Here is a 23,786-nt window from a genome sequence, read left to right on the forward strand (position 1 = left end):
CCAGTGGTCAGTTAGGCACAGTGACTTGCAGCTCCTGCTTTCACATCAGCTCACAAGGGGTACCACTAGGGGCAGGGGGCTCTGGCTGGCCTCTGGGAAGCCAGTGTCCTGGTCCTGAGGCACTGATGGGCCTCCACTCCCATTTTGGTGCCCAGTCTGCCCTGTTGACCAGTCCATCATTTAGTCTGGGACAAGGTGCTAGTGGGCTATTGCCAGAAAGGAATCCCATCTGTTGAGAAACTAGTCTGGTCCTTCCATTGCAAGCAGCACCCCTGCTCTCCAGCCTGTGGCTCCAGGGTCACCACTCTCGCCCAACAGCACCCAAACCCTCATCCAGATTCTCCAAGTGCTCAAGACAAGTTAGTGAACGGAGGTCTGGGGGCTACACTCCTTGTGAGTGGGCTTCTCTGCTCCATGTCCAGGTGGTGGGGGATTCCAGGAATCAAGATGTGAAGCAACCCAGCAGCTCCACCTTCTCTGTCCAAAGCTTCCACTGTTCACTAGTGCAACTACTTCATCTTCCTCCTTCCTCCCTATATGTGGAGCACCAGGGCACTCATCCCAGCAAAGACCCTTCCCTCTGAAACCATGGAAAAGCACAGCTCAGCTGTGAAAAAGACAAACTTTATTGAGCCCCCAGCCCTAATTCTCTTTCTCCTGCACAGTCTTGGTTCCCCGGAGACGCCCAGTCCGGCGGGCAGCAATGAGACCCACTTTCCGGCCAGCAGGGGCATCTCTGCGGATGGTAGAGGGTTTGCCGATGTGCTGGTGGTTGCCACCTCCGAAGGGATGCTCAACAGGCTGCGGGAAGAGGGAAGCGGTGTTGGGGGTGGCCCCGACCTACCTCAGGAGGGCTTGGGGAAGGGTATAATCCACCAGCCTGTGCTTACAAACCATCACCCGGAGCCTCACACTACAGATCCCCCCCCCCGCAGAGAAGAGGGAATACTGCAGGAAGGAGCCTGTCCGCCCAATCTCACAGCCCCAGTACGCTGAATACCCCCCCACTGCCCATTTCTGGGCCACTTACATTCATGGCCACACCCCGCACACGTGGCCAACAATTCCTCTTTGCCTTATACTTGTGGTAGGCACGGCCGGCCTTCAGAATGGGCTTGTCAATGCGGCCACCTCCAGCCACCACACCTGTTGGAGACCAGGGACCTCAGGGAGATGTATCACACCCTGCCCAGCACTGGGGGACCCTCCCATCAGGCAGAGCATCCTCTGCTCGGTCCGTGCCAGTGTCCCACCCCCATGTGTCATACAGGATCACATGTTCCCAGGAACCTCAGAAATGCCTCGAAACTATCACCAAGCACAAAGTCCCCCTGCAGCCTATCAGCTGACAAGTTTCTTCAGGCGCTGCAGGCTCGTTAAGCCAGGGCTTTATTCACATCGTCTGGAATGCCTACCTTGATCCACGGTTCTCCAGGAAATCGTCCCCTTTGCAGGGTCTGACACTGGGCTCCTCCAAGCACCTCCCACCCCAAACAGGACAGCTGACCCAACCTGCCACTTCTCTGCCGTTGTTCTGTTTATTCTGTGAGCACATCCTCAAGAGCCTCCCCCATGCAAGCCTGGCTCTGCCACATGGATTCAAAGGTGTTGACAAAAGCAAAGTAAACAAACTTGGGTTCATACGCTTTTTTCCTGGGTGACTTTAAGGAAATCACACATCTCTTGGTGGGATGTTCACCAGGTGGACGCACGGGCAGGGATCACATAAGTCCAGGTTATCCCCAAGCGCAGACAAGTCTGCCTTAAGAGTCCCAGCGGGTTCGGTCTCATTCGATACCCAACCAGCAGTTAAGTAGGAACTGCTACGCCCGCTTTAGAGCTGTGCTCAAGCTTACAGAGCCCACACTTCAGTGAAGCAGAGAGCTGGGTTCCAGGCCCCTGTCTAGCTACTGGCTGTCCACAGGAGACCCACAGCATTCAACTGCCACCTTCCACTCACCGACCACAGCCCTGTTGGCGGAAGAGATGACCTTCTTGGAGCCAGAGGGCAGCTTCACTCTGGTCTTCTTTGTCTCAGGGTTGTGGGAGATGACAGTCGCATAGTTCCCAGAGGCCCTGGCCAGCTTGCCCCGGTCACCAGGCTTCTCCTCCAGACAACACACGATGGTGCCCTCGGGCATGGTGCCCACCGGGAGCACATTGCCGATGTTGAGCTGGGCTGCGAGGGGAAGCAGCAGCACCAGGCACTCAACAGCGTAAGGTGGTGTGTCCTAACCACTGCTTGCCAAAAACAAGGCCAGAGCAGCACTCCACAGCCAGCCTCCTCCTAGAGCTCTCCGGGCACCCACCGGGCATGCGTGGCCAAGCAGGTCTCGCCACGTGAAGGCTGTTGCCTCAATGTTCCTCCCCCGACCCAAGGCGTAAACCTCAAGGAACCGCAGGTCCCTCCCCACCGCGACCTTCCATCTCGGCGTGACGCTCACCCTTCTTGCCGCAGTACACGAACTGGCCAGTGTGGATGCCCTCGGCGGCGATGAACAACTCCGTCCGCTTCTTAAAACGGTACGGATCCCGGAAGACCACCTTGGCAAGGGGCGCGCCGCGGCCCGGGTCGTGGATGATGTCCTGCGGGGCGAGGTGGCTTGAGTGCCGTGGGTCCCACCGGGCGCCCCACGCCCCCACCCGCCCCAGCCCGCGCCCCGAACCTTCACAATGCCCTTGATGTAGCCGTGTCGCTCGGCGAAGTCCACGGCGCGCAGACGCGCGGCGCCCTTTCGGTGCTTCACATGCGCGCGGAACACGGAGCCGGCGCCCTTCCTCTGCCCACGGATCACGCGGCCCATCGCGGCAGTCTGGGGGCGGCTCATGGTTAGCGGCCGGGCCGCCCAGGCACCCCCACCACCCCGGCTTCAGGGCTCCCGCTCCCCCGGCTCCTCCCTCCAGGTCTCGGCGCCCTCCGCGCCCCCATCCCCGGACGTGCGACCCGGCGCCTTCTGCAGAGCCGGCTGGGGTCCCTCACGGGCCCTAGGGCGCCGGATGGCACCGGATGGCACCGGACAGCACCAACACGCCCTACCTGCTGCCGGGCACGGCCGAAAGAGAAGACGCGACCCTTGAGAGCCGCCTTATCTTCCGGGGCGGGGCCGAGAGCCCTTAACCTTCCGGCCAGGAGCGGCGGCCTCCACCGCAAGGCACGCCGGGACTTGTAGTCCTCTCGAGGGGGCCAGTGGCCCCTCCCGCGCGCCGGGGCCTCAGCGCAGGCGAACTGAGGTGGTTGGTTCCGCAGTGCGCAGAGGCTCCGGTGGTCTGGCGGGGAGGCTGCTCTCCCGCCGCGGGGCCGTCGAGTGGGCGGGCAAGGCTACCAGAAAGGGAGCCTCCAGTAGGGCACATCTTTCGGGGAGGGGGCTTCTGGAGAAGTGGGAGGGGTCCTTCCAGAGAGGGTCCCTGGAATTAGCAGAAGAGGAGGTGGATCCCCTGAGTGAGAACTGTCAGTAGGCGAGGACAGGGAGAGCTTAGTGACCAGGGCAGTGGGTGTGCAGGTGACGCCTGAGGAGGGAGAGCCAGCGAGGTAGGGAGAGAGTGAGGGCAGGGGTCTCAGGGAGCAGAGGGGCTTGCGCTCAGGACTCTGGGGTGGTGTGTTTGCACCAGTGCGGGCAGGTGGGTTTTGCAGGGGTGAAGGCCAGACAGACATCAGGAGGTGACAGGAGAGGGAAGGAAGGGTCCATGTGGCCACATGCTGAAGCCACAGCGGGGCACGAGGCGCCCGGAGAGACAGCCGACTCTTGGCAGAGATAGCTCACCCGGAGGCAGCACAGCCTACAGCAGGGCCAGGAGCTGAGGGGCACCGGGGCCGCCCTGGGGCAGGGTGACGGGCTCTGGGGTCAGCTCGGGATAGGCCTGGAGGACCAGAAGGGCAGAGGAAGAGTGGGATGGAGGTGGGGACAGTGCTTGGACTTGTGGGCTGTGGGGTCCCTAGGATGGAGTATGGGGGGGGCGGGGCACGTGGCCCTCCACTCTCCCTCTGACCCTGAGTGAGGCAAGATGGAAACACCACAGGCCCTGCCTTCAAGGGACTCCGGTCCAAGTGGGAAAAAAGTTGAGTACAGGGCAGGAGTCAGACAGGAGCAGGTGGTGATAAGGCCTCTCTGTGCTGGGCACAGGCCTGTCACCCGCAGCCCCTGCTGCCCACCTCCTCAGGCCCCCTCCGGCACCTCGTTCATTTTGCTCTCAGGACCCCAAGCCCCTGACCTCCTCAGGTAACATTTCCCTGGGGGACTCAGGGAACTTCTGCTTCTGTTCAGGGCTTGGGGTCTCCTGGTTCCTCCTGCCAGCTTTTGAGCCAAGCAAGGCTAAATCCAAAAGGCGTTCCTAGAGATAGCAAAGGAACCTTAGAGCAAGGTTTTGATACAAGCCAACCAACCCAGAGCCCACACTCCCAATTATCTCCTTTATGAGAGTCACACACCACACCAATGTGTCCCTGCCTTACATCACCCCAGGGCCAGGTACGGGACAACTAGAGACCACCCCGATAACCTGATAACCTGCAGCCTGCTGAAATTATTCAAACACATGATCCTAAGCTTACTCAGCATACCTGCTCTGCCTCGCCCATTCCTTCCTGCGGAAACCCCAATGAAGGCTCTGGGCCGCACCTTCCCTCCCCTCTTTTGCCTCCTGACCAACCTAGTGCTTCCCTGTGTGGCCCCGTGTGGTGTGCCCTGCCTCCCATTCCAGAGACCTGTGAGTATAAATGTCTTCCTTCACTTCCGAGTCTGCATGTCTTACCATCCCCGATTAAAACAAACCCGAGGTACATTTTAGCACACCATCAGATTCCTGAGTGCTCAGGGATGGTGATGGCCTTCAGGGGCTCTGTCTATTCTGGTTCATTGAAAGTGTTACTGCTCTGCGCCATCTACTAGACTACAGAAAGTCTAGTAGATGGCCCAGACTGGCCTTGGAAACACAGCTCTTTGAATATAATTTTTCTTTTGGCCGCACAGCTTGTGGGATCATAATTCCCCGACCAGGGATTGAACCTGCACCCTTGGCCGTGAAAGCGTGGAGTCCTAACCACTGGACCGCCAGGGAATTCCCAAAAATAATTTTTAAACTGGGCTTTTCCCCTGGGAACACTTACAGCTTGGAATCCCAATCGCAGGCTGGAAATAGCTGGAAAGTAATGTGGGTTGACCCAGAGAAGGGGCACTGTGGCCATTTGGGGAACCATGCAGGCCCCTGACTTTTTTTTTTTTAATATTTATTATTTTTTAAAACAATTTTTTAAAATTTATTTATTTATTTATTTATTGGCTGTGTTGGGTCTTCGTTGCTGCGCACGGGCTTTCTCTAGTTGTGGCGAGCAGGGGCTACTCTTTGTAGCGGTGCGCGGGCTTCTCATTGTGGTGGCTTCTCTTGTTGCGGAGCACAGGCTCTAGGCGCGTGGGCTTCAGTAGTTGTGGCACACAGGCTCAGTAGCTGTGGCTTGTGGGCTCTAGAGCACAGGTTCAGTAGTTGTGGCGCACGGGCTTAGCTGCTCTGCGGCATGTGGGATCTTCCCGGACCAGGGCTCGAACCCGTGTCCCCTGCATTGGCAGGCGGATTTTTAACCACTGCGCCACCAGGGAAGTCCCTAAATATTTATTATCTATTTATTTATTTAGGCTGCTCCGGGTCTTAGCTGCTCGTGAGATCTTTTCTTAGTTGTGGCATGCGGAATCTAGTTCCCTGACCAGGGATTGAACCCCGGCCCCCTGCATTGGGAGCGTGGAGTCTTAGCCACTGGACAACCAGGGAAGTTCCCCAGGCCCCTTACTGTTAATAGTCTGTTTGCTCAGTGGGTCCAAGGCTCAGTGAGGATTATGGGACTCAGCCACGGAGGCCCTGGAATGGCCTGCAGTGGATAGAAGCAGTCTCCTTCACCCCGCTCCCAGGAGCACCCTCAGTGCCCTGGTACCTGCACCTCCCACACTGCCCAGATGTCTACTGGGTGGACACTCTGGGCCAGGCTTTCGTGGTGGCTGAGATGGCTCTGTCCTCAGGGTCCACAGACCCAAGCATCAGCCCTGGCTCCCCCTCTTGCTCCCTGGGTCATCCTTACCTTGAATAGGAGTGCTCCTCTCACCTTGAGGGGACCAGGCTAGGGCCCAGGTTTGCCAGCACCTCCTAGCTCTAGATGGTGCAGTGTGAAGACCCTCCAGCAGGAAGGCTCCCAGTAGATCAGGACCACCAGTGAGCTCAGGGTACCTGAGCGCTTGGCTGGCGATTAGGGTTAGGAAGCAGGTGTATTCCCAGCCCTTTCCCATTCTCCATTCCTTCGTTTATTCATACTTTGCACAGATGCTCTCTGAGCGTGACCAGGGAGGATGTGGGGACAGGAGAGTTGAGTTCGAGCTGGGAGGTGTGGGGTGGGAGCGCCAGGACCATGCCGCACAGGGGCCCAGGGTGAGGAGCTGGTTCCTCCGAGCGTACTTGCTTTTCCCTTCCACCTCCCCTAGGAGTCGGTCCAGGAGCTGATTCTGCCCATTTCCTTACTTTGGTTTGCACCAATTTCACAGTGGCTTTGCCTGGGACCCCGGGATTTGGATCATCGACGAGTCGGGTGTCAGGGCCCTCCCAGCGAAAAGCTCTGCGCACCCTTCCCCTGCCCTTCCCGCTCCAGGGCTGTCCAGTGTGAAGAGCTCCAGGGACCAGGGCCGCACAAAGCTGAGGCCTCCGAAGACACAGGCAGCGTCCTCCCCAGGGCTGCAGGGACCTGGGGAGGCTCCTGCTGAGTCCCAAAAAAGTTGGGGTGCCCGCCCCTACACACAGGACAGCGTGGATCTGGGAGAACACCCAGAACACGTGGCTCCGGGGGCCACACGAAGTTGGGGATGGGTGGGGGCGCAGCGAGGAGAAGCCTTGACCTGACCTCGGGGCGCGCCGCCCTTCGCCTGGGGTCCCACCCCATCCGGTCTCTTGGCAGGTCCTGGGCTGTCCTGCTGCCCCGAGCCCCGCGATGCAGCCAGGGACCCCAGCTCGGAGTCCCGGTTGACGACCCTCCCTTGGGCCTCTCCTCTTTCTGGTGGTCCTCACCCTTTCTGGGGCCCTCCCAGCCTCATCTCTGAGCTGTCGGTGCCCCGCCACACTCTGCGGTGACCTCGGCCTGGACCACCTGCCCCACCAGGTGCAGAACACCTGCTCTTTGCCCACGGTTCCTCTGCGCCCCCAGCTGGCCGTTCCCCCCCACCCCGTACCCCCTCCACCCCGGGCACGGCCTGGGTGGGGCTGTCTCCGTAGTCCTGGGGCCTGGAACGGGTGCCCAGCGGGTGCGTTCTGCTATGGAAAAACCAGCACATAGAACCAGTGCGGGGACCAGCGGCCTCGGACTGGTGACCGGAGGTGCGCGGGATCGTCCCGGGCGGACTTCAGGCTCTCCGCCTGCTTCGCCCGGGTCCGCTCCCCGCCCCCAGGCCAAGAGAAACCGGGCCCAGACCCACACCATTCCTGGGCCCCGGCTCCGCCCTCCCCGTACTGTGACCCCGCCCTTTACCGGACTCCGCCTCGCCCTCTCCGGGCTCCATCCTTTCCCCAGCGATCTGGCCCCGCCAGTTCACCGGCTCCGAGGCGGGGGCGGGGGCCGGCTGGGAACCACCGAGTTGGCCGAGCCTCCGAACCGCCCAGAACGGCCGGAAGTCTGCGGGGCAGAGCGGCCGCGGGCGGCCGAGGCCCATTTCCGGCGTCGTCCCGCGGGTGGGTCCTCGAGCGGCCCCGGGGAGGGTGAGTCGGTGTAACCCGTGCGGATTAGTGTCGGGGCGGCACATGTGCTCTTCGCCCTCGGGCGGAGAGGCCGCCTACCAGCCCCAGCGTCCTCCCGCCTCCGACTCTGCAGGCCCCGCGCTCCCCCTGCCTCTCCGCGGGGAAGCGCGGGTGGCGCGGGCGGCTCTCAGAGCCCGTGGGCGCCTGGCGGGGCGGTGGTCGACCCTCGGCCGTCTTGGCCAGCAGAGGTGGGAGGCGGGAGGGGGAGTCCCGCAGATCCGGCCTCGCGGCAGCCTCGTAACCTTCCCGCCGGTTCTAGGCCAGCTCCAGGGGCATCCTTGCGTCTCCTACCTGCATCATCATCTTCCTCTAGGGCCCTCTTTTTCCCTCCCTCACTGCCCGTCGAAGACCTAGACTTAGTGAGGGTGGCAAAAAGGGCTGTACCTTGGGGGAGTAGGATATGTATCTTCTCTGAATTCTGGCTGCCGCTCAGGGCCTGCGGTTCTCTACAGGGGACCCAGGATCCAGCACTGGCCAGGCCCAGGTGGGGACCCACCTGACAGTGGTCACTGCTGCCTTAGCCTTGCTGTCCTGACGGCCTGGGGCTTCGGCCCTCAAGCCGATTTGAGAGCCAAAAGCTCCCCTAGGAAGCCCGATTCTCATTCTGACCTCCCAGAGAGATGCCTGGGGAGGGGCCAAGTTTATGTACTGGGGTTGGGGTGGGGCCCTGTGTCCACTCCTCTTGGCCCTGCAGTCTGTCCTTCCGATTCCTGTCTATTCGAGCCTCCAGTCGCATCATGCTTCCTCTTGCGGCCCCACAGGCTCATTCAGCCCCGGTTTTTCCTGCCTCATGCCCTTTGCACACGTTGTTCCTGCTGCCTGCAGTGCCCTCCCCGCCTCTATTACCTTGGCCAAGTTAGCACCTAGGGGAAGTGACCCATCAGACTAAGTCAGAATTTCCTAGTTTACGTGCTTTCAGAGTTTCTTGTGCTTCGGTGCTATTATCACAGCTGTAATTTTGCATTTGTTTGTGTGGTCATTTAGCTCTTTTCTCCAGTAGACTGCTCCGTGAAGGCAAAGTCTTTGTGTACTGTTCATTACTGTATCCCCATTGCTTGGTTGAGCACCTGGCACCCGTGGCAACCACCCATTACATGTTTGTGGAGTGATTCATACATACTGCACACACTGAAAGATGAATGGAGCTTCGGGGGGCAGGTACTCAGGTGCCATGGCGACTTTGGCCCCGTCCCAAGTCCCTGCCAGAGAACACCTGGGGTTGGAGGTAAAGGATTGGAGAACGTAGTACCACGCCCCTCGATTAGCCTGCAAGTCAGGGGTTGGGGCCTCCAGGATACTGATCTCTGACCTTTTCGTAACTTCCAACAGGTCTCTCGGCCGGGACACGTGGATCCCCACCCACCCAGCCGCATGGTAGGAGTCTGACTTCCCCCGTTCACTCCCTCGTCCTGTGAGGGCCCCTTCCTCCTCCTTTAGGCACCTCCCCTGCCCACTGGACCTGAACCTAGACCCTCTCTCGGCCCCACACTGTGGCCCTTGCCAGTCTCAGGCATGCCCATTGCCAAGGTAGTGAGCAAACCCCTGCCCAGACTGGTCCCTGCCTGAGGCTCTCGGGGGAGGGTTGTATATCACCATAGTCTGGGTCCCTCCCCCTTCTCCATACTGTCTCTCCCCTTGATTTTCTTTTCTTTTATTATTATTTTTTTTTTTGCCATACTGCGTGGCTTGCAGGATCTTAGTTCCCTGACCAGGGATCTAACCTATGCCCCCTGCAGTGGAAGTGCGGAGTCCTAACCACAGGACTGCCAGGGAATTCCCTCCTCCCCTTGATTTTAGAGCCAAAGGGGCCTGGTGACTGTCTCACCCAACCTTGTGGTCCATGTGCCTGAGACACCCAGGAGTCCCTGGGGGACTGGTGTGTGTCCTTTCAGGAGGCTGTGACGTTTGGTGATGTGGCTGTGCACTTCTCACGGGAGGAATGGCAGTGTCTGGACCCTGGCCAGAGGGCCCTCTACAAGGAGGTGATGCTCGAGAACCACAGCAGTGTGGCCGGACTAGGTGAGGCTTCATCTGGACACCCTTACTCCCTGCGTCATCGGTCAGCACCCACCTAGCCAGGCCTCTATTATATATATTTCTTTATTTATTGTTTTATTCTATTTATTTTTGGTTGTATTCAGTCTTCGTTGCTGTGTGCGGGCTTCTCATTGTGGTGGCTTCTTTTGTTGCAGAGCATGGGCTCTAGGCGTGCGGGCTTCAGTAGTTGTGGCACGCAGGCTCAGTAGTTGTGGGTCATGGGCTCTAGAGCGCAGGCTCAGTAGCTGTGGCACACGGGCTTAGTTGCTCCGCGGCATGTGGGATCTTCCAGGACCAGGGCTCGAACCCGTGTCCCATGCATTGGCAGGGGGATTCTTAACCACTGCGCCACCAGGGAAGTCCCCAGGCCTCTGTTATAGGCTGCGGATACAGAGGCCGTGTGGTCAAGCTCTCATGGGCTAAACAGGGGCCTTGGGCCTGTGAGTCCTTGTGGGTCAGAAGCTAACCCCAGGAGGGGTCATAGTGAGCCAGGCAGGCTCCCAGGTTTGCACACGTCACGTGATTTAATCCTCACAGTGTGGGTGGACTTCTGAGAGCTGATGAAGCTTCCTTTTTGCCTGAATGAATAGATTAACTTGTGAGAAATAGAATCCAACTTGAAATAGCTTAAACAGCAGAAGAGAAGCTATTGGCTCATAGGATCCAAGGAGATGGTTGTATAGCCAAAGCCAGGGTGGCAGCGATGCTGCAGGTGCCACTCCGTGGAGACTGTCAGGGCTCCCTGCGGCCCTCCTGCCCTGCCCTGTCTTCCTCTCCCATCCCCCACCACCACAGGCAGGCACCCCAGTGCATTTCATGTCTGTCTCTGTGTTGTCGTGTCACACGCCCTGTGACGTGGACTGCACCCTTGTGAAAGGGGTGTGTGACCCCTGCTGCGATGGCCCCATGTGGTCTCCAGCCCCATCACACTTGAGTGCCTGGGACCCTGAGAGAGCATTGGGCTGGGGGACCAGAAGTGGGCTAGACACGGCAGCGTGGTCAGCCAAGGGCCTCTCAGCCTGCTGGACCAGGCCTGTCCCCTTCAGTCCTGGCCAGCCCATAGGCCCAGCTTTCTTGTGTGTTTCCACGTAAAGGAGCACGCAGTAAGCCTGTCGTGATTTGAGCTCCCATTTCTCTGATGACTGCTGACCTGGAGCATCTTTCAAGTCTTATTAGAGTTGGGAAGAGCCAGGTATCTTCCATAAAGTGCTCAGAGCCTTGGCTAGTTTTCTGCTGGGGTCACTGGGCCTTATTGATTTGAATGTGTTTGTTATTTCTTGTATTTGATTTCATTGAGTCTAAGATGCTATACATCATATAACACATCATTGTTTTATGTACCATTACGAGGTAGAACACTGTTGTTTATACTGCCACACAATGTTTTCTTATCCTTTCAGGTTTTTTTTTGTTTTTTTTTTTTAAATAAATTTATTTATTTTTGGCTGTGTTGGGTCTTCGTTGCTGCTCACAGGCTTTCTCTAGTTGCAGCGAGGGGGGCTACTCTTTGTTGCGGTGCACGGGCTTCTCATTGCGGTGGCTTCTCTTGTTGCGGAGCACAGGCTCTAGGCACGCGGGCTTCAGTAGTTGTAGCACGCGGGCTCAGTAGTTGTGGCTCACGGGCTCTAGAACACAGGCTCAGTAGTTGTGGCGCACGGGCTTAGTTGCTCCGCGGCATGTGGGATCTTCCCAGACCAGGGCTTGAACCCGTGTCCCCTGCATTGGCAGGCAGATTCTTAACCACTGCGCCACCAGGGAAGCCCTTTTTTTTTTTTTAATTTTATTTATTTATTTATTTATTTTTGGCTGCATTGGGTCTTCGTTGCTGCACGCGGGCTTTCTCTAGTTGTGGTGAGTGGGGGCTACACTTTTTTTTTTTTTTTTTTTTTTGGGGGGCTACTCTTCATTGTGGTGCACGGGCTTCTCATTGCAGTGGCTTCTCTCATCGTGGAGCATGGGCTCTAGGTGTGTGGGCTTCAGTAGTTGCGGCACGCGGGCTCAGTAGTTGTGGCTCACGGGCTCTAGAGCACAGGCTCAGTAGTTGTAGCACACGAGCTTAGTTGCTCCGCGGCATGTGGGATCTTCCCGGACCGGGGATCGAACCCGTGTCCCCAGCATTGGCAGGCGGATTCTCAACCACTGCACCACCAGGGAAGTCCCAATAATCCTTTTTCATCTTTGTCCACACACTGAGCCATTTCCCCAGCACTAAACAATCCATCCTTTCCAGTTGATTTCTGGAGCTGCCTTTTTCGTATGTGTGATGGTGTGTTTCTGAGCTCTGGTCTGTTATGGGCCAGTTCTCTGCTTTTTGTTAGGTTGTTCCGTTATTAGTATTATTTTTTATTGCTTTGGCCTGTGGCATGTTAATACCTGGTGGGGCAGCTCTCGCTTTTTATTCTTTTCAAAATTTCACTTACTTACTCACGGCTCATAGAGTAGTTCTTTCATGTAAGTTTAGAATAAGTTTGAGTTCCTTGAAAATTTCACTGGGATTTCTGTAGGGGAGCGGTTTGAATTTGTAGACAGTGTGAGGAGAGCTGGCACCTTTCTGTTAACTGTTCCCACCCAAGACCGTGCGCTGTGTCTCCATTTATCTACTGACCTCTGCAGACATGATTAGAGTGTGGGCATTTCCCCCACAGTGGTCCGGTGTTTGATCTTCAGTTTAGGTTGTTTTGTGAATGCATCATTGTTATGCTATATTTCTAGCTGATTATTGCTGCTATAGAGAAATGCTCTTGATTTTGGAGGATAGACCTTGTATTTGGCCACTTCATTGGACTCCCTGCTAGTTCTGGTATCATGTTCTAAGGAGGGGCCTGCAAGTGAAAGCTTGGTGTTTTCCCTCCTGGCCCCCATGTGTCCTGATCTTTAGCAATGGCCAGAGCACCCGTGCTGTTAGGAGTGCTGAGGGCATGCTTGTTTTGTTCTGATTTTAAAGGGAATGCATGTAACTAAAGACAGAAGTTGGCTGAAGAGTTTTGGTGTTCTGTTTTTTTTTTTTTTGGCTGCGTTGCTGTGCGTGGGCTTTCTCTAGTTGCGGCGAGCACGGATACTCTTTGTTGTGGTGCGCGGGCTTCTCGTTGCAGTGGCTTCTGTTGTTGCGGAGCACAGGCTCTAGGCGCGCGGGCTTCGGTAGTTGTGGCTCACATGCTCTAGAGTGCAGACTCAGTAGTTGTGGTGCACCGGCTTAGTTGCCCCGCGGCATGTGGGATCTTCCCAGAGCAGGGATAGAACCCGTGTTCGCTGCATTGGCAGGCAGATTCTTAACCACTGGACCACCAGGGAAGTCCAAGAATTTTGTTTTTAATCATAAATGAGCATATCGAATTTCAAATTCTTTTCCTACATTAATTGAGATGTCCATATGTTTTTTTTCCTTAGCCTGTTAGTCTAATAAATTACATTGGCATATTTCCTTATATTCCTGGAATAAACCGTACTTAAGTCATGATATTTACATATACATTCTGATAACCTTTTGGACTCGGGTAGTTTGTATTGTATTTTGGACTTTTACATCCCTGTTTCTAAGCCAAATGGACTTGTATGGTTTTTTGTTTGTTTGTTTTTTCTTTTTTGGTGAATTGTCATTATATAGTTTGGTATTTTTTGCATATAAGTTTCATAAAATGAGCTGGGAAGCTTTAGCTGTCTTTTTTAGTTTCTGGAAGAATTTATATAGATGGAATTAATTGAACCTTCGAGTTTTTGGTTGAACTCACCTGTAAAACCACCTGGGCCTTGGGCCCTTGGGGAAGGAAGGTCTTTGACTAGAATTTACATTTTCTTTTTTTTTTTTTCTTTTTTTTTTTTTAAACATCTTTATTGGCGTATAATTGCTTTACAACGGTGTGTTAGTTTCTGCTTTATAACAAAGTGAATCAGTTATACATATACATATGTTCCCATATCTCTTCCCTCTTGCATCACTCTCCCTCCCACCCTCCCTACCCCACCCTTCTAGGTGGTCACAAAGCACCGAGCTGATCTCCCTGTGCTATGTGGCTGCTTCCCACTAGCTATCTGTTTTACATTTGGTAACGTATATATGTCCATGCTAGAATTTACATTGTCTTAATGCCTCATGGTCTATCAAGCTTACGGATTTTCCCCTGTGCCAATTTTGTCATTTCTAGTTTTTGTACAGATAGATCTACTCATTCAGATTTGCAATTTTTTTAGCATGTATTTGTTCGTAATACTCTTTATTTTTAATCTCTATTATGTTTGTGTTTGTTTCCCTTATTTGTTTTATTTTTTGGCAGCATCTTTTCACTGTGTTGACTGTGATTTTTTAAAAAAATATTTTTTTATTTATGCTGGCTGCACTGGGTCTTCGTTGCAGCACACAGGATCTTTTCGTTGTGGCATGTGGACTCTTAGTTGCGGCATGTGGACTTCTTAGGTGTGTCATGCATGCGGGATCTAGTTCCCCCACCAGGAATGGAACCCGGGCCCCCTGCATTGGGAGCACAGAGTCTTACCCACTGGACCACAAGGGAAGTCCCTGTGATTGGTTTTGCCACAAGACTATTCTTTTTATCTTTTTGAAGAACCAGCTTTTGGGGTTTTTTTTGGGAGGGGGTGCTCTTTCATTGAATCTTGCCCACTTTTGTTATTTTCTCCCTTTTTATTTATTTGTGTTTGCTGTGTTGTTTTGTTTGCAACTCCTTGAATTTAGTATTTACCTCTTCTGTGTTTATCATTCTTGTTTCCTTTTTTTTAATAAATTTATTATTTTATTTTATTTATTTTATTTTAATTTTATTTCTGGCTGCATTGGGTCTTTGTTGCTGCGCGCGGGATTTCTCTAGCTGCAGCGAATGGGGCTACCCTTTGTTGCGGTGCATGGGCTTCTCACTGCGGTGGCTTCTCTTGTTATGGAGCACGGCTCTAGGCGTGCGGGCTTCAGTAGTTGTGGCACACAGGCTCAGTAGTTGTGGCTCTCAGACTCTAGAGCACAGGCTGAGTAGTTGTTGCACACGGGCTTAGTTGCTCCACGGCATGTGGGATCTTCCCGGACCAGGGCTCGAACCTGTGTCCTGTGCACTGGCAGGTGGGTTCTTAACCACTGCGCCACAAGGGAAGCCCCCAATCATTCTTGTTTCTGGTCAACGTATTTAAAAGTGTGAAATTTTATCTGTAAGTACTGCTTCAGCTGCGCCCTACAAATTTTGACTTATAATAAATACAATTTACTTATAGTAGATACCACTTAGTAATTCATTATTTAGTTTTCAGATAGCTAATAGTTTTGAGCTACTTGTTGTGATGGCTGTCATGTCCAGTTCCATTTAGATCAGGCGCGGTCTGTGGTATTATTCTGTGGCCTCTGCCTGACCCCCTTCCTGACTGGCCCAGGGATGTTTCTCTGTGAGCGTTGCACATGTGTTTGGCAAGAACACCTGCTTCATGTTGACTGTGGGGGTCCTGCCATCACCTGAGCCTTCGACCTAGGCTCTCTCTGCCTGCCCTTCTCCACCCACACAGCTGGAAACCTGAGGTGTGCTCCAGCCAGAGGGCTTGGCCAGCCCTTGGATGGGCTGGGAGCACATCACACGGCTGGCCCACAGCATGGGAGCTGGCGGCCCCAGAAGGCAGGTGCCAGGTGGGTGCCCGCAGCTCTCCACCCCTCTGCCGAGGCCCCCCAGGGCTTTGTATGAGGACTCGAGGCTGGGGCTGCTGGGTGACCATTGAACTTCACACCTGATTTTTTTTATTTATTTATTTTATTTTATTTTTTGGCGGCACCATGCGGCATGTGGGATCTTAGTTCCCAGACCAAGAAATCAAACCCGTGCCCCCTGCATTGGAAGCGCGGAGTCTTAACCACTGGACTGCCAGGGAAGTCCTCACACTTTCTGATTTAAAATCCATTTTGTTTGTTGATTTGTTGTTGTTGTTGTTTGTCTTGTTTTTTAACCACGTCAACCTCTTGGAGTGTCCTTGCCCTCAGAACTGAGGGACTGAGGGAAGTGCTGGCAGTGCCTGGCTTCTCTCCCCCTGGGCTAGAGCTGGCCTGTGCTAGGCAGATTCGGGTGACAGGGCTCCCTGGGGATCCTGGCCTTGTGTGGATGGAGACAGGGACAGGCTGGGAGTCCAGGAGTTCCTCTGTGTCCAGCCTCAGGAGGTGACAGACCTGGACAGAGAGGGCCCCTGTGCCCCAGTAGCCCCCAGCCCTTCACTCCTGGGAACCAGGGAGGGCTGAGCTGCACTCCCAGCCACACCAATGCCATCTCCTCCTCTGCTGCCTCCACAGCAGGATTCCTGGTCTTCAAGCCTGAGCTGATCTCCCGGCTGGAACAGGGGCAGGAGCCATGGGTCCTCGACCTGCAAGGAGCAGAGGGGAGAGAGGCAGCCAGGACCTCCAAGGCAGGTGAGGCTTCTGGGCACAGGGTGAGAGGGCTGCGGGCGGGAGGCTGGAGGCAGACCCCAGGTGCCACCCATGTGGGCTTGCTGGGCTGCCTGGGAATGCCATGGGGTGGGCCCGGAAGTTTAGACTCGTGGTGGGGCAGCCTCAGAAGAGACTGAACTACAGAAAAGCAAGGGCACAAAATACCTGTGCATTATGGCAAAAACAGTTTGTTTTTGAACCACAGTTTGTTCAGTTTGTAATTTTTTTTTTTTGAGGTGGGGGCTGTGTTGCATCTTTGTTGCTGCGCGTGGGCTTTCTCTAGTTGTGGCAAGCAGGGGCTACTCTTCATCGCGGTGCACGGGCTTCTCATTGCAGTGGCTTCTCTTGTTGCGGAGCACGGGCTCTAGGCGCGTGGGCTCAGTAGTTGTGGGGCGCAGGCTTCAGTAGTTGTGGCTCATGGGCTCTAGAGCGCAGGCTCAGTAGTTGTGGCGCACGGGCTTAGTCGCTCCGCGGCATTTAGGATCTTCCCAGACCAGGGCTCGAATCCCTGTCCCCTGCATTGGCAGAACCACTGCACCACCGGGGAAGCCCCTGTAATTTTACTAATAGTCTTACTGAGCGCAGGTACACACGTGTGGCTCTAAGGGGAGCACTAAGTGTGGCTCTGAGCAGCTGTCCCCTCCCTCCGCCAGTGCTCCCTCTGGAACTTCTTGGGGCCCTGGGTGACCCCAGCCTCTCAGATAAGGCTCTAGGGCTGTGTTAGTGTCCTGGGGCTGCTGTAACAAAGCACCACGAACTGGAGGCTTAAAACAGCAGAGATTTACTGTTTCTCAGTTCTGGAGGCCAGATGTCCAAAATCAAGGTACGGGCAGGGTCGTGTCCTCTCTGAAACCTGTAGGGGAGGATCCTTCCTGCCTATTCTAGTTTCTGGTGGCCCAGGTATTCCTTGGCTGGTGGCCATATCACTCCAAACCTCCATATGGAGGGCAGGCAGCATAGGTGGACCCTCCAGAAACCCACGGGAAGGAGGAGTCAGTATGACCAGTGGGTGTGGCCACCTGGAAGCTGAGGGGCAGACTAGCAAGGGACATGGCCAGGTGTGCATCAGAGGGCATGGCTTGGCGGCAGCTGGACGCCACAGAGTTCAGGCCCGGGGTCCTTCTCAGAACCCCACCTAGTGGACAGCCAGAGGCCCAGTCCTCTTGGGGTCACCACCCGTGTATCCCTCAGCAGCTCTTGCACCTCATTTTTCTTGGTATCTAACATCCCTCTATTCACAGTTTTCAGTCCCTCTTTCCTCCTCACTCTACGTCCTCTGCAACCAGGAGCCTCTGACCTCTCAACCTAGCCCTGCCTCTCACTAAACCTCCCACCCTATCAAGCTCACTTTGCTTCTTTGTGGATTTTTCCTCGTGCTAGTTCCATGTGGGAGGACCTTTCCCCCATGTAGGAGGGTAGCTCTTCGCACTCTGCCAAGTACACTGTAACTGAATGAGTGCATAAAATGAAGTAGGAATTAAACCAGATTTTGAGAACTGTCAAAGGCATTGACTTCTTGTAGCGTCTTTCCATGTGCTCAACGCAGACTGTCCTGCGAGGGGGCTCAGTCCCAGGGGTGGTCTGCACCCCTGCCCCATCCTCCAGTCTTTGTCCTTTCTCTGAGCACATGGGATAAGCAGCAGTTTACTTCCTGTTCATTTCAGATTCTACAATCGGGACCGAGAGTGAGCAGGCCTGTGAAGACATTGACCGTCTAAAATCAGAATCCCATGTGGTCATGGTCAAAACCCCATCCCAGGACTTTCCCCAGAGTCCTGGCTTTGGAGACGCCTCTGATCCCGAGGTCTGTTCAGAGAGTCAGCCAACCTCCCTCTTCCAGAAAAACTGCTTGAACACAGGGACTGCAGCTCCCAGGGAGACCTTCGCCGAGGACGAGGCCCAGGGGTGTGGCGAGCGGGGGAGCGGTGGCCGCCTGGGTTGTCGACATGATCAAAGTCAGGGGTCCTTGCGAAGATGTGACATCTGTGGTAGGAGTTTCCGATCTACTTCAGACGTCGCTCTGCATCAGGAAATTAATACACAGAAGAGACCTAACAGCTGCCAAGAGTGCCAAAAAAAATTATCTGATTGCTTACAGGGGAGACATCTGAGTACCTTGCATGGAGAGAAGCCGTATGAGTGTGAGGAGTGTGGGAAGGTCTTCAGGTTGTGCTCACAGCTTACTCAGCATCAGAGGATCCATACTGGAGAGAAGCCGTTTAAATGCACCGAGTGTGGGAAGGCCTTTCGTCTGAGCTCGAAACTCATTCAGCATCAAAGGATTCACACTGGGGAGAAGCCCTACAGGTGTGAGGAATGTGGAAAAGCCTTTGGTCAGAGCTCTAGCCTCATCCACCATCAGAGGGTCCACACGGGAGAGAGGCCTTATGGCTGCCGGGAGTGTGGGAAGGCCTTCAGCCAGCAGTCTCAGCTGGCCAGGCACCAGAGGACCCACACGGGAGAGAGGCCCTACCCATGCCAGGAGTGTGGGAAGGCCTTCAGCCAGAGCTCAACCCTAGCTCAGCACCAGCGGATGCACGCTGGGGAGAAACTTCAGCTCCCAAGAACCCCGGATAGTCCCAGCCTGGTTGCACATCAGAGGTTACACGCTACTGAGAAACCGTTTAAGTGTGACGAGTGTGGGAAGGCTTTCCGGTGGGTCTCCCGCCTTAGTCAGCATCAGCTGACGCATACCGGAGAGAAACCTTATAAATGCAACAAGTGTTCAAAGGCCTTTGGTTGCAGCTCACGGCTTATTCGCCACCAGAGAACTCACACTGGAGAAAAACCATTTAAGTGTGATGAGTGTGGGAAAGGCTTTGTCCAGGGCTCACACCTAATTCAGCATCAGAGAATTCACACCGGAGAGAAGCCCTATGAGTGCAGTGACTGTGGGAAGGCCTTCAGCCAGAGCTCAAGCCTCATTTACCATCAGAGGATCCATAAAGGGGAGAAGCCCTACGAGTGCCTCGAATGTGGAAAAGCCTTCAGCATGAGCACACAGCTTACGATACACCAGCGGGTGCACACGGGGGAGAGGCCCTATAAGTGCAGTGAATGTGGGAAAGCCTTCAGTCAGAACTCCACCCTTTTCCAGCACCAGATCATTCACGCTGGGGTGAAGCCCTACGGATGCAGCGAGTGTGGGAAAGCCTTCAGCCGGAGCTCGTACCTCATCGAGCACCAGAGGATCCACACTCGAGCCCAGTGGTACCACGAGTATGGGAATACTCTGGAAGCTTCTACCCACGTGAGCCGTAAGAAAGTTAATACTGTAAAGAAACTTCATAAATGTAATGAATGTGAAAAAATATTCAGATGGCGTTCGCATCTAATTATACACCAGAGAATTCACACTGGAGAGAAACCTTATAAATGTAATGAATGTGGCAAAGCTTTTAATAGGAGCTCAAGGCTTACTCAGCATCAGAAAATTCACATGGGATAGACCACTCACCTTTACGAATGTGTATAAATGTGAATAAACCTACAGCCTTAACTTATTTTTTATGGGATCATTTATACTGACGATTTAGAACGTTGTGAAAGATTCAGAATTGCTCTCTTAGGAGAGGGAGCATTCAGATTCACCTGAGGTGTATGTTTATTTGCTGGCACGTTTGACCTTCAGTAAATCCCGTGTTGCTCACATCAAGGTGCACGTGTGTAGCATTTGAGTTCACAGAGGGAAGACCCCAGGTCCTGCGGACGAGGAAGAGGCATAAGAAAAGCCCCGTGAGCCCCGCCAGACGAGTGGGTTGAAAGAAGTTACCCAGGACGTCTTCCTTAAGCATCAGGTACTCAGACTGGCTTCAGCAACAAGATATGCTCACTCGTGTCCACGGGGCCCCAGGCAGCGCGGCCGGGTCCCCCTCACCTGACTCCCCCAGCAGGGCCTCTTTGGGGAGGAGCTGGCTCCAACAGCAGTGCCCGGGCCCGGGGACAGTGTCACTGGCCCACCCTACTTCCAGAGCCCAGCTGCTTCGGTTACGACAATCAGACGCGCAGCCCTCACTGGGATTCCCAGCCTGGCCCTCAGCACTGCAGGAGCCTCGCCTCAGTCCCGAGAACGCCACCAGAGGCTGGGATGTGTGTTGTTGGCTGCTGCTGGCCAGACGTCCTCAAAACTCCAGGCACAGGGACTGCCAAAACGGGGGTCTGCAAGCAGACACACGAGCCCATGCCTTCTCACAGGCCTGAGGAAGGTGGAGATGCCTGCTCACCAGGATCAGCGTGTCGGCGTGGTCATATGGGCCCCACAGGTGCTGAGCACCGGGTGCGCGTGAGTGAGCCCGCTCCGCCCACATCACCTCCTCCCCGGGTTTTCTTTGCCAGCCCAGCCTGGAGAAACGGCCAGGGTAGAGTGGTCAGGACCCTTGACCTTCTTGGCACGGGCGGAAAGAACGTGCAGGGGAGATCACCACTCCGCCCACCCCTCTGGTTAACCTGACTGACAGGCTGGGGCTGCGGAGCAGCTCACAGAGCATCTCATCAAGGCCTGTGAGCCACAGGATGAGGCTGACGTGTAGCATTGAGTCCAGCCTTGCTTGGGGCCCTGGACTCGGCAGCGGTGCCTCGGGACCAGGAGTGTCATTTGCACAGGCTGCCACCCAGGACCACCCCCCTGAGACCTGCCGATCTTTGGTGCCATTGCCAATAATCACAGGCCAAGGGCGGCCTGCCACAGAGAGGCCATTTCTCCCATGCATGGACAGGTGACCCTGAGGGACATAGGTCACTTCAGGATTTATTGCAACACGACTTGGGTCACCATCACACTGGTTGGTTGAAGCCCAGATCGCCTTGTGTGACACGGCTCAAAATCAGCCTATGGGTTTGTATCAGGGGAAACAGTGCCGCTCCGTGGGTACTGGAGGGCCTGGTGGGGCTGGGAACAGTGGAGTTCAGGGTGGCCGAGTTCACGTGAGTTTCCGTTCTCAGCACGTGGCCAGGGACTCAACCCCGCAGCAGCTCAGCCTGACCTGCCAGTTCGCCTGACACAAGGTGTGACATGTTCTCAGGTTGCAGTGCTGTCTCTGGGGATGAGGATCGTCCCCCAACCTGCATCTTCGGGGGTGTTCCCGCCCTGGGTGGAGGACGCCATGCAGTCAGTGTGCCCCTTGCAGCAGCTGTAACCCCCTCTCCCCCGCCGTCCCCTGCTTCACCCAGAACTTGTGTCTGAAGGGTCAGTGCAAGAGGGCAGGGACCTTTACGGACTGTGCAGAGATTATGAACAGAGATTATGTCCCCGCCTCGGCTGCTGTGCTCAACCAGGTGGTCACTGCTGTCAGAGCCGGACAGGGTGGCCACATGTGAGTGGGCTGTATCTTAGGCTTTGTGAGCCACCCAAGGATGGGACAAGAGTCAAGGTCCCGGTGCACATGCCACATGTGCCCTCCACTGGCTCCTGGTGCCATCGTGCTGGAAGGGCCTCCCGAGGCCCCATGCTCTCGCCTTCTGGCTCTAGGAAGGCTGTTTGTCACTGGGTGCACCGTCCCCACAAGGGAATTGTCTCCTGGCCGCTTCCTGGTAATGATGGACAAAGGGGTGGAAGGCCTCTGGACTCCAGGTTCTGCACTGGGCGGGATGCTTCTGTTTTCCCCTGACAGCACTTGCAGGCTGGCCAAAAAGGGCCAGAGGGACCAGCCTTAAATCTGTTTCAGCACCTGGATTCTTTCTGGATCAACACGGTTCTAAGTCAGGGGCTGGCTGACTGTGTGGCCCTTGGGCCAAATGCGGACCTGTGCCCACATCTGTGAGGCCTGGTGATCAGCCTGAGGCCACTGGGCCGGGTAGCTGTAAAGCCTGGGACCTACACAGCCCACAAAACCTGAGCCAGAGTCAGTCCTGTAAATGCACTCATGTCCGGGAAACTTAATCACAAACAGGCAAGGAGTAAGGCAGCTGCTTCAGCTGTAGCCGATCTGACAGCTTCCTGGCTTTGCTTCCGAGTCCCCTGTTGGCAGGACTCCTAACCACTTCGGCTTGGTGCTGCTCCCGTTCCATGTTTGCTCAAATCAACTTCAGGATTTTAATGTACCTGTTTACCTTTTAACAGGCCAAGAGCTAAGGATGGTTTTTACATTTTTAAATGGTTGGGTGGGGGGGAAAGACTATTTTGTGACATTTGAAAATTATATTGAAATCAGATTTCAGTGTGACCAAATAAAGGTTCTTGGAACACAGCTGGCCCATTTGTTTGCGGGTTGCCTCTGATCGAGTGGCAGTCCTGCCTCGTTTACTTGGGTAAAAACGTCATGCCCCCAGCCTTTGAGGGATTATTTTTCCTCTCTGTTCTTAGTGTGCTTTGTTCACTTAAATGTCCCAATACAACCAAGAATTCAATAGGAATACATCTCAAGCTCCGCATTCCAGTCTAGAATATCGACTGCAGAAGTACAGGGTGAGGAGTCCTTTCTTAGCTGAGTCCATGTGAAAAAGACGTGTAGTATTCATGTGTCACCTGGCGAGACATTGTGAGTTCAAACTGCTGCACAGGTTTGAGATCCCAGAGCACAGGAAAAGCATCTGCACACGTCATGTGTGCTGGTCGCTTTGCAGGGAGGGAGAGGAGAGGGCTGCCTGCCGGGTAGTGCGAGTTCTGGACTATTCTGCTCTACTTTCAAGCTATATTTCCCAATTTGGGGCTTCAGTAAATGTAACACTAAACTCATTTTAAGAATTTCTGGGAATTCCCGGGCGGTCCACTGGTTAGGACCCAGCTTTCACTGTGTGCGGGGCCAGGTTCAATCTTTGGGGAACTAGATCCCTCAAGACACCCGACATGGCCAGAAAACAGAATTTCCAGAACTATTCCAGAGTAGATATTAAAATACTTTGGATTTCTCTTTTGGAGACAATAAATTAAACTCCTAATTTTGACCTGAAATTGCTTTTTGTCTCAATTATCAGATTAAGCTTTGATTTATGACATTTTGAGCATTCTGGAAGCTTCACAAATAACATGGGGTGTGTGTGCAGAGCCCAGGTGGGTTTTCACATCCCTGTGTCCCCTTGTGTGTGTGGCTTGCACTCAGAGCCTGGGAAATGTTTGTTGAATGAATGAATGATGCATTTGGGGCACATCCAGGCTTTGAGGCGAGGCTTTAGAGGTCCACAGAAGAGAGAAAATTCTCCAGCATCAAGAGTTTCCACAGAGATCTAAATAAGGTCAACACAGGTAATTTTCCAGGTGCAAACATCTGTGCAAGGTCTTGTTCTTGCCTGGGGACAAAGGTGGATTGGGCTGGCCCCTGCCCTCAAGTCCAGGTCTGGGGTAGAGACTGACTGCAGGTGAAGGTGGATGGTCCCTCTGCAGCCTGAGGGAGCCCTGCAGGCACACATGGAGGTGTAGCACTTACAGCCACCGCCCACCCCCTACCTGGTTTTGTACGGCCCTGGAGCTGAGAATGGGTTTTAAATGGTTGAAACAAATTTTGTGATGTGAACTTAAAATCTCAGTGTCTACAGGGCATTTTTATTGGAACATGATCATGCCCATTGGTTTAGATGTCTCTGGCTGTTTCTGAGCTATGATGGCAGAACTGACAATCATTATGACCTGAAAAGCTAAAATACTCTCTGGCCC

General features: G+C 54.5%; 2 protein-coding genes across 8 annotated transcripts; one reads left to right on the plus strand and one right to left on the minus strand.

Annotated features, from left to right (window-relative positions):
* Positions 1–603: 603 nt before the first annotated feature.
* On the minus strand, positions 604–3,169 carry RPL8 (ribosomal protein L8). The gene is made up of 6 exons (XM_057532034.1): positions 3,038–3,169; positions 2,667–2,813; positions 2,445–2,586; positions 1,961–2,179; positions 1,031–1,146; positions 604–801 (listed from the first exon to the last, which is right to left on the minus strand). The coding sequence occupies exons 2-6, from the start codon at positions 2,802–2,804 to the stop codon at positions 643–645; spliced, it is 774 nt and encodes a 257-aa protein (XP_057388017.1). The 5' UTR covers positions 2,805–2,813; positions 3,038–3,169; the 3' UTR covers positions 604–642.
* A 4,418-nt stretch (positions 3,170–7,587) lies between these two features.
* Positions 7,588–22,381, plus strand: ZNF7 (zinc finger protein 7). 7 transcript variants are annotated; one of them, XM_057532028.1, is made up of 5 exons: positions 7,588–7,695; positions 9,091–9,135; positions 9,654–9,780; positions 16,064–16,180; positions 17,863–22,381. In XM_057532028.1, exons 2-5 carry the CDS (start codon positions 9,133–9,135, stop codon positions 19,644–19,646), a joined length of 2,031 nt encoding a protein of 676 aa, XP_057388011.1. In that variant the 5' UTR covers positions 7,588–7,695; positions 9,091–9,132; the 3' UTR covers positions 19,647–22,381. The 7 variants fall into 7 exon arrangements, with proteins under 7 accessions (XP_057388011.1, XP_057388016.1, XP_057388010.1 ...); XM_057532033.1 differs by having other exon boundaries at positions 7,628–7,722; positions 9,088–9,135; XM_057532027.1 differs by having other exon boundaries at positions 7,667–7,722.
* Positions 22,382–23,786: the final 1,405 nt, after the last annotated feature.

Source organism: Balaenoptera acutorostrata, chromosome 17 (assembly GCF_949987535.1).
Source record: "Balaenoptera acutorostrata chromosome 17, mBalAcu1.1, whole genome shotgun sequence".
Lineage (NCBI taxonomy): Eukaryota > Metazoa > Chordata > Mammalia > Artiodactyla > Balaenopteridae > Balaenoptera > Balaenoptera acutorostrata.

Coding starts and splice junctions, on each gene's coding strand:
- RPL8 (XM_057532034.1), bottom strand. CDS start 2,804: ATGGGCCGCGTGATCCGTGGGCAGAGGAAGGGCGCCGGCTCCGTGTTC. Junction 2,587..2,666: donor ACATCAAGGGCATTGTGAAG/GTTCGGGGCGCG, acceptor CTCGCCCCGCAG/GACATCATCCACGACCCGGG. Junction 1,147..1,960: donor CGCCAACAGGGCTGTGGTCG/GTGAGTGGAAGG, acceptor GGTCTCCAACAG/GTGTGGTGGCTGGAGGTGGC.
- ZNF7 (XM_057532028.1), top strand. Junction 9,781..16,063: donor CAGCAGTGTGGCCGGACTAG/GTGAGGCTTCAT, acceptor CTGCCTCCACAG/CAGGATTCCTGGTCTTCAAG. Junction 16,181..17,862: donor AGCCAGGACCTCCAAGGCAG/GTGAGGCTTCTG, acceptor TGTTCATTTCAG/ATTCTACAATCGGGACCGAG.